Genomic DNA, 8974 nt, shown 5'->3' with positions numbered 1-8974 from the left:
GGGAAGGAGTGACCAAAACCAGGAAAGGTACAGAAGCGCCTCTACTCTGAACAAATCTTAACGTGTAACAGCTGCAATCTTCATCTCTTGCAGGGAGTGGGGGGCACACTGGATGTCTAATATCCTCTGGGCAAAAAGATATAACCAACTAGAAAACAGTTGGGATTTGAACTCTGGACCTTCGGAAGAGCAATAATCGGTCCTCTTAACCCACTGAGCCATCTCTCCAGCCCCGCATGATGGCAATCCTAGCCTGATCTTCAGTGAGTTCCAGGACAACCAAGGATTATGTAGAGACCTGGCCTCAAACCAAAAAGTCGCCCACCCAAATTCCAGGCCCAGCATGTCATGTTTGAGCCTTCTTCTAGGGTGTTAGTATCTTTCACTTCCCTGCATGCAGGCTCCACGCAGGGATCCCCCACAATAAAGAGGCTCACACAGCCTATTAGCCAAAGGACATACTTTATTAGTTCCTGAGCTCTAGTTCTCCTTCTCCTGTACAGTTTTGGTTCCACGTAGCCGACCAGTCCGGCGGGCAGCAATGAGACCCACTTTGCGCCCAGCAGGGGCATCTCTTCTGATAGTGGAGGGCTTGCCAATGTGCTGGTGGTTACCACCTCCGAAGGGATGCTCCACAGGCTATAGAAAGAGAATGAAGTTAGGTTAGAGGAAGGGTAATCTCATCTATGCAGGAAACATTGTGGAAGGTCCCACTGCCTAGGACCTCCCTGCTGCGGACCCTCCCAGCAACAACAAAAGCCCACTCACTCAGGTCTTAGTACTTACATTCATGGCCACACCCCGCACACGTGGCCAGCAGTTCCTCTTTGCCTTGTACTTGTGGTAGGCACGGCCAGCCTTTAAGATGGGCTTGTCAATTCTGCCCCCACCAGCCACGACACCTGAAAAATTACACAACACCCCTGAGACGTGCATCACAAGTCTGTGACAGAAATCTACAACCCCACAGAAGTCCAGGAAAGTCTACCCAGGAAAGCCCTTACACTCTGCAGACTGACACTTCCATGACAGGCAAGACAAGGCCCATGCCTGTATTAAAGCAAACTGTTGACTCAGCCCACGTTTCCAGGGGGTGCACCTCAATATTCAGTGCCCAAGATTCAGGACAGGTCCTTCAACCTCTGAAGACACCCCCCATACAAAGGGACAAATCCACCGAACAAACACAGCACGCTTTGACCATGTGCCCTCAGAACTTATCCTATGAGGTTAGCAGACTGCAAGATGCCTCCAAATAACTAAACCAGAGATGAGCCATCACATCCCCTCTCACAGACTTTCTCTTAAATGAACCAACTAAACTCAAGTGTAGGAAAGCCCTAGGTCACAGTGCACACAAGTTTCAAAAGATGTAATCTTTTTAAAAAATTTTTTCAAGATAGGGTTTCTCTGTATAGCCCCGGCTGTCCTTGAGACATTAGCCTCAGCCTGCCTCCTCTTTGTGAGCCACCACAGCTCAGCCTGATGTAATCTTTTTGTTGTTGTGTGTTTTTTTTTTTGAGACAGGGTTTCTCTGTGTAGCCCTAGCTGCTGGCCTCGAAGCCTGCCTCTCCCTCCCCAGTGCTGGGATTAAAGGCGTGTACCACCACTGTCCGTCGATGTAATCTTCTTTTAACCCTTGTTTTATGTATACAGTGCCCAGAGACCCGAAAAGAACATCGAATTCCCAGGACAGGAGTCACAGCTGTGAGCTAGGAAAACAACCTGGGAGCTCTCTATAAGAGCAACCAGTGCTTTTAACCAATCAACTCTATCAATCCAGAGTTGTATTCTGTGTTCAAATTAGTTTTCCCCCATGACCAAGAAAATAAGCAATGTGGCTCTATAGCTTAGGCCAAGCAGCTGGCAGCTCATATGCTGACCACCCAGTCTTCAGGGCTTCACTGCCCTCGGACACTCACCAACAACAGCTCTGTTGGCAGAGGAAATGACTTTCTTGGACCCTGAAGGCAGCTTCACTCGGGTCTTCTTGGTCTCTGGGTTGTGCGAGATGACTGTGGCATAGTTCCCGGAGGCTCGGGCCAGCTTGCCCCTGTCCCCAGGCTTCTCCTCCAGACAACACACGATAGTACCCTCAGGCATGGTGCCCACGGGCAAAACATTGCCGATGTTCAGCTGGGCTGTCGAGAGAAGTGGCAAAGCGACTAATAACGCTAAAAGCAATGCAAACCCACCCAGCTCCCATACCACGAAGCTCTCAGCACTCTAAGTCCCGGGCCTGCCTTCCCGGCCTTGACGCTCACCCTTCTTGCCGCAGTACACAAACTGTCCAGTGTGGATCCCCTCTGCTGCGATGAACAGCTCTGTCCGCTTCTTGAATCGGTAGGGATCACGGAAGACTACTTTCGCGAGGGGAGCGCCGCGGCCAGGGTCATGAATGATGTCCTACGGGTCAGGGTGGCATGCTGTATTACAGGGCCCGCTCTAGACGCCCTGTCCCCCGCCTGCTTGCCCTCGCCTGCGCCTCATACCTTTACGATGCCTTTAATGTAGCCGTGTCGCTCCGCGAAGTCCACAGCACGCAGGCGCGCGGCGCCCTTACGGTGTTTCACGTGCGCACGGAACACAGAGCCCGCGCCTTTCCTCTGCCCTCGGATTACACGGCCCATGGCGGCGAGTCTGGAAATGGCTCAAGTTCAGCGTCCAGAAAAACCAGGTCCCTGCCAGCCCCCAAGGCCGAAAGCAACTCCATCCCTCCCTCCTGGTCCTGGATGAGTGGACCAGGCCGCATGACAGACCACCAAGTTGTTAGTAGTGGCGGATGGCGGTGGATAATTTCAAACCCGCGGCGGACAGAACACAACCTACCTGCCAGGAAGCAAGGCCAAAAGAGGAAATAGACAGCTCAAGGCAGCCTTATCTTCCGGGGCGGAGCCATAACCCCGCCCCTTCCCCAGCGCAATGCCTATCGGGTCTTGTAGTCATATGCAGGTAGTTTGTGTAGCTACCAACTTGCTTACACTTAGTCGCCCTGGGGAGAGGTAGACACTGGAGAAACCGACTGAGGAGTCTTATGGAGGGCAGGTGGACTGCGGACGAGGCTTCAAGAGGTAGAAGGATTTGTCCAGGGCCACGCAGAATCTGAGCTTCCGAGCTGGGTCCAGGGAAGGGCTTCCATAGACGTTGAGAGGCTCCAGACGGTGGCTTCGAAGTAGATGGAGGAGATTGGATGAGCAGATACAGGAAATCTTTGCACAACTAGAAGATTGGGATTTCTAGGCCGGACGGTTAGCGGCACACGCCTTTAATCCAACCACTCTGGGGGAAACTGGGCAGGCGGAGTTCCAGGCCAGTCTGGGTTACGGAACATGTTCCAGGACAAGCCAGGGCTACAAAGAAAACTCATGCTCGGGGGAGCTAAAAAAAGAAAAAGAAAAGGAGGAGAAGAAGAACAAGAAGATAACGATTGGGATTTAGGAAGGTCACCTGTGGAGTTCTCAAGATAATTGGCAGAGAAGCCAAAAGTCGGTGGCCTCAGCAGTTGGGAAGAAGGGTGGGGGCAATGACCCTGGAGAGCAAAGGGAAGGAACGCAGAGATGCAGGGCAATAAAGTGGCCTGTATGTGTCTATCTTTGGTGGCCCAGAGGCCCCAAGCAGAGGGTCTTCATTTGAGTGAATCCTAAGTAGTCGATACGATAAAGGTGTAGACTGAGAGGGAAGTAACTAAGGGTCAGGGTCCCAGTAAGAGAGACTTTGTCAGAACTAGATTTTGCACGGCAGAGGCTCAAATTGGCGTTTTGGTTAGGAAGGGGCACCCTGTCGTCGTCACCGCTCAAGTTGTACAGGATGCTAGGGCATGGGGTATTCCAGAAGGGCAGTGGAACTGTGGGTGGCAGGGATCCAGGAGCTGCAGAGTGGTAAATCAAGCTACCTAGGGGCAGGGTAAGGGTTTGTTGAATCAGCCCGGAAGCAAACCAGAGCGAAAGACGCCTGTATAGGAAAGACTGTGGGAGGATACCTGCTAGTGCTCCGTCTTGTGAACCTTGCAGGGCATAGTTGGCTTTCTGGCTGTACGCAGGGCCCTGCTACCACTAGGATGTATCTCACCCAACTGGCCCACAGGACAGTTTTGTGAGTCTGTAAATGTGTATGCAAGTGTTCAGTCCCTGTCACACTCTTCCTATATAGGCATTTGCCACTGGGTTGTCTTTCCAGAGAACAAAGACAATCTTTTTAAAAGAATTGTTGTTTATTTTATAGGAGTACATTGTAGCTGTCTGCAGCCACACCAGAGGAGGGCATTGGATCCCATTGCAGATGGTTGTGAGCCACCATGTGGTTTCTGGGGAATTGAACTCAGGACCTCTAGAAGAGCGGTCAGTGCTCTTAACCACTGAGCCATCTCTCCAGCCTAGAATAAAGACACATTATATATTATAGACAGGGTTTCTCTGTGTAAACCTGGCTGTCTTGGAACTCACTCTAGATCAGGAGGACCTCAAGAGCTCCACCAGTCTCTTCAGAGTGTTCACATTAAAGAAGTGTGCCACCACCATCAGGCATCTTTTTTTAGGATTTATTTTCTGAATATGGGTGTTTTGCCTGTATGACTACACCAAGTGTGTGCATGGTGCCCAAGAATGACAGAAGAGACTGGATCCCCTGAAAATGGAGTTACAAACAGCTATGAGCCACCATGTGGGTGCTGGGAATCAAACCCAGGTCTTCTGCAAAAGCAACAAGGGCTCTTAACCACAGACTCAACCCTCCAGCTCCCAAAGACACTCTTGATATGCCCGGTGGCTCCAAACTACCCATGGAGAGGAAGGTAAAGTACTGGACTAGTACAGCAGACTCAGTCAAAGATTTTTTTTTTTTTTTTTTTTTGGTTTTTCGAGACAGGGTTTCTCTGTATAGCCCTGGCTGTCCTGGAACTCACTCTGTAGACCAGGCTGGCCTTGAACTCAGAAATCCGCATGCCTCTGCCTCCCAAGTGCTGGGATTAAAGGCGTGTTCGACCACCGCCCGGCTTCAGTCAAAGATTTTAATACACTAATACTACATAGCTTTACTAGCAGCCAATGCATCAGTTGATCGCTCTGCAGAGTACTCCTCAGTCCCTCAATTCCATGTTGTAAAGACACCTAACTTCAAAGATCACCTTGGGACCAACCTTCTCTTGATGACCCTCCTTCCAAACACTTCTCGCCTGACCTGGCTCTATTCAATTGTCACAAGCTGTACTCGTGGTTTTATTGTTTGTTTTAGACTTATTTTTTTTAAAGATTTATTTTTTATTTATTGTATATGAGTACACTGTAGCTATACAGATGGTTGTGAACTTTCATGTGGTTGTTGGGAATTGAATTTAGGACTTCTGCTTGCTCTGGTTCACCCCGCTTGCTCCGGTCAACTCTGCTTGCTCAGGCCCAAAGATTTATTTACCATTATGAATAAGTACACTGTAGCTGTCTTCAGACGCACCAGAAGATGGTGTCAGATCTTATTATGGGTGGTTGTGAGCCACCATGTGGTTGCTGGGATTTGAACTCAGGATCTTCAGAAGAACAGTCAGTGCTCTTATCCACTGAGCCACCCAATTTAGACTTATTATGAGTATGAATGTTTTGCTTGCATGTATGTGTGAGTACCACACATGTGCCTGTGTTGGATGTCCTGGTGTTGGATCCCTACCCCCCACCACAACTGGAGTTACAGAAAGTTGTGAGTCACCACGTGGCTGCTGGGATTTGAACCTAATTCCTCTCTTCAAGAGCAAGTACTTTTTTTTGTTTTTTCGAGACAGGGCTTCTCTGTGTAGCCCTGGATGTCCTGGAACTCACTCTGTAGACCAGACTGGCCTCCAACTCAGAAATCCACCTGCCTCTGCCTCCCAAGTACTGGGATTAAAGGTGTGTACCAGTGCTCTTAACTGCTGAATCAATCCTCCAGCCCTGTTCTTGTGTCTTAATATTTAAAACATATATTTAATGTTGCATATACTAAACATTACTTAATGCATACTTAGTATTTGTAATACCTTCCCCCGCACCCTTATCTTTCCACTATGATGTCAGCTTCAGGAAAGCAGGAATTTAGGGCAAAAGAATAAACATGTCCACAGCAAAGCATAGGACTTAGGAAAGCAAATGAGCAGAGTGAGGGTCATACTGAGCAACCTTGTGGTATGTGGCAAGAGGTCTTCATCTGGACTTAGATCTCCACGTGGCCTCATCCAGGGGCACATACCAACAGCTGGGGAAGGGGCAAGTAGGTTTAATCCCCTAGTAGAATAACACGGATTTAATAGTTGCTTTACCTCTTTAATTCAAAACTGGGCCTCACTATGTAAAACCCAAGCCGACCTTACATTTCCCATTCTCCAGCCTCAGCCTTCCAAGTGCTGAGATTATAAAGAGTGCCACCCTGCCCAGCTGTTTACCCGAGAGTCCCAGCTGTCTTTTCACTTATAATGCGTCCTTCAGTCCTCACCAGTGTGTGGGTTCAGGTACCAGCCTCAGCTCCCACAGTACCAGGGTTCAGTCCTGCAGCTTGCGCTCACACTTCTTCTCCAGCTCTGCCATCTCCTTAAGGACTGAGGCTACACTGTACCGCAGCTCCTGGAATTTGGCTACGGGTACCTCGAAGCGGTGTGCCGATCCATCTGTGAGCTTCAGCTGCATGAGGACACTCGGCTGCAGGGAGCGAGACTGAGCACTGGTTGAGATGGCCACATCCACGCGCCACCGGAAAGAAGACACGTGAGGCAGCGAGGATCCCTGCTGCTGGGTTACAGAGTCGAGAAGAGGCCGTTGACTCCCAAATGCCAAACTGGCCAGATCTCCAATCATATCTTGGGGAATGCCAAGTTCCTGGAGCTCGTCCTGGAAGGCATCTGGCTTCAGACTGGCTGGGGGCAGCCGGAGAGCCTGCTGGAGCAGGGTGTGTGTGCCCGCCAGCAGGACGGCCAGCCTCTCCTCTGACAGGTTGGCGCTGGTACCGAGGTGCTGCACAGCTTCTCTGCAGTCTTTCCCATGCAGGGCCCCGACTACAAGTTTCAACAACTTTCTGAAGGTGCTCCTGTCTAAGTCCTTCAAGAGCTGAGCCACTGCCGTCACTTCTGGAGAGGGCTGGGAACCCAGGAAACGGACCCGGCCACTGTGACTGTCAGCTGGATGGTGTAAGTATGGAGCTGCAGCCCCCAAAGCAGACATCCTTTCTTCCCGTCTCCTGACCAGTCCGAAGAGAAGGTCCTAACCACAGTTGCCTAGAGAGGTGAAGGAGAGACAAGTGACTCCCCTAGTCAGGAGCTTCCTGTACTAAGCAATGGGGGTCGATGTGGGTGGGGCCCCATCTACCGGTCACGTAACTACCAACGACAGATGGCAAAATAGGATGCGTGCTTGGGAGGTGGCGCTGAGACCGTGTGGCAAAGGAGCCTGAATCCAGGAGAAGGGAGGCGTCCCAGAGATTTAACAGTTGGCAGGGGAAAGAACCAAGAAACAGAAGCGCGCACGTAAGTCCTGCATAAATACTATTAGTGAACGTGGACAACGCAGCCGAGACCCCTCAACCCTGAATCCTCGCCATAACTCTGGAAGACCTAATCTCACATTACAAATACAAACCGAGCCTTGAACGCCCTCGGAACCTGAAGGAAGCTATCTGCGGTAGCTGACGGTGGCTGGCAGCAGCAGGAAGTTGGCCGGGTCTCAGGAAGTGTCCCGAGACACTTCCGGGCCACTCTAGGAAAGCGCGACAGAGACACTCTGTAGTTCCCGGAGCCGAGCGCATGCGCCGCCCGGTCGCTTGCCTCCTGACAATTTTTAGGGTAGTCGAAGCAGGAGGCTGTGGTTCAGTTGGCTTTCCGTGTGGGATGCATGGCTTCTGCTGTCCTGGGCCCAGGCAGTCCTGTGTGAGGGACACACGCTAGAATTATTGTAGTTGATGCCAACGAATTGCACATTTTTAAAATAGTTAGGTGGGCCAGGCGGCGGGCCACGTCTTTAATCCCAGCACTGGGACGCAGAAACAGGATCTTTGTGAGTTCAAGGCCAATCTGGTTTACACAGAGTTCCAGCACAGCCAGCGCTATATAAATTGTCTCAGGAAAACAAACAAACAACGAAGTTCCCTGCAAGTTGAGGGGAGAAGAGTGGTAAATATGTATGGTGTATATATTATAAACCCCCAAGAAGTTCTTAGGGAGGGGAGTAATCATGCGGGCAAAAGTCTGTATAGACATTTCATCAAGGATGATATGAATGGCTGGGCAGTGGTGGCGCATGCCTTTAATCCCAGCACTTGGGAGGCAGAGGCAGGAGGATTTCTGAGTTCGAGGCCAGCCTGGTCTATAGAGTGAGTTCTAGGAAAGCCAGGGCTATACAGAGAAACCCTGTCTTGAAAAAAAAAAACAAGAAACGGACTGATCACTTCAAATGCTGTGTGTGCTATGCAGTAATTGAAACTTGTACGTATTTATGGAGTGTAAAGCAGAGCAGTTTCTTGAAAGAGCTATCCAGCTGCTGCTTTTTAATTTAAATATACAAGAGTGAACGGTATAGTTCAGTGGGAGAGGTTTGCCTCTTGAAGCCCAATATCATCAACTCCACAGAAACAATTCAAAAGACAAGTGCCCTTAAGAGCCAACAATTCTGCACCTACATATTATATTCTCTATGATACAGATGTGTGTGTGTGTGTACATTTCCTAAGCAGCCAAAATAAGTTTGGCAATATAACAGAAATATAATAAGCTATAAGTGTTGATGGAACCATGTTCTTCAGCCTCTTGTAGCACTGGCCTTTAGCTAAGCAACTGCCTCTGCTCCCAAATGCTGGAATTAAAGGCCATGCCACCACAGCCTGGCCCTCTTCCTCTGTCTTTAGGTGAAATTTCCATTTTCTTGTAAGCATTCTAATATCTTCACTTACCAAGACCATTTTTCCAAATAGTGTTCCATTTACTCTCAGGTTCCGGAGATCTTAGGATTTCAGGATATCTTTTGAAGAA

At 49.8% G+C, this 8974-nt stretch overlaps 2 protein-coding genes across 2 annotated transcripts; both read right to left on the bottom strand.

The window, feature by feature from the left end:
• Positions 1-445: 445 nt before the first annotated feature.
• Positions 446-2959, bottom strand: Rpl8 (ribosomal protein L8). The gene is made up of 6 exons (XM_031347986.1): positions 2830-2959; positions 2493-2640; positions 2265-2406; positions 1923-2141; positions 787-902; positions 446-639 (listed from the first exon to the last, which is right to left on the bottom strand). The coding sequence occupies exons 2-6, from the start codon at positions 2628-2630 to the stop codon at positions 481-483; spliced, it is 774 nt and encodes a 257-aa protein (XP_031203846.1). The 5' UTR covers positions 2631-2640; positions 2830-2959; the 3' UTR covers positions 446-480.
• Positions 2960-6263: 3304 nt separating this feature from the next.
• On the bottom strand, positions 6264-7724 carry Commd5 (COMM domain containing 5). The gene is made up of 2 exons (XM_031347976.1): positions 7590-7724; positions 6264-7228 (listed from the first exon to the last, which is right to left on the bottom strand). The coding sequence occupies exon 2, from the start codon at positions 7173-7175 to the stop codon at positions 6501-6503; it is 675 nt and encodes a 224-aa protein (XP_031203836.1). The 5' UTR covers positions 7176-7228; positions 7590-7724; the 3' UTR covers positions 6264-6500.
• Positions 7725-8974: the final 1250 nt, after the last annotated feature.

The sequence above is a fragment of the Mastomys coucha genome, unplaced genomic scaffold, assembly GCF_008632895.1.
Source record: "Mastomys coucha isolate ucsf_1 unplaced genomic scaffold, UCSF_Mcou_1 pScaffold11, whole genome shotgun sequence".
Classification (NCBI taxonomy): domain Eukaryota; kingdom Metazoa; phylum Chordata; class Mammalia; order Rodentia; family Muridae; genus Mastomys; species Mastomys coucha.
The sequence above is the reverse complement of the archived record's forward strand: the minus strand, read 5'-3'. Positions and strand labels throughout refer to the sequence as shown.

Excerpts from the sequence above, each read along its gene's own strand:
- Commd5 (XM_031347976.1), bottom strand. The coding sequence starts at position 7,175 with ATGTCTGCTTTGGGGGCTGCAGCTCCATACTTACACCATCCAGCTGAC.
- Rpl8 (XM_031347986.1), bottom strand. The coding sequence starts at position 2,630 with ATGGGCCGTGTAATCCGAGGGCAGAGGAAAGGCGCGGGCTCTGTGTTC. Across the intron at positions 2,407-2,492 it reads ACATTAAAGGCATCGTAAAG|GACATCATTCATGACCCTGG; the intron begins GTATGAGGCGCA and ends CCTGACCCGTAG. Across the intron at positions 903-1,922 it reads TGCCAACAGAGCTGTTGTTG|GTGTCGTGGCTGGTGGGGGC; the intron begins GTGAGTGTCCGA and ends GTAATTTTTCAG.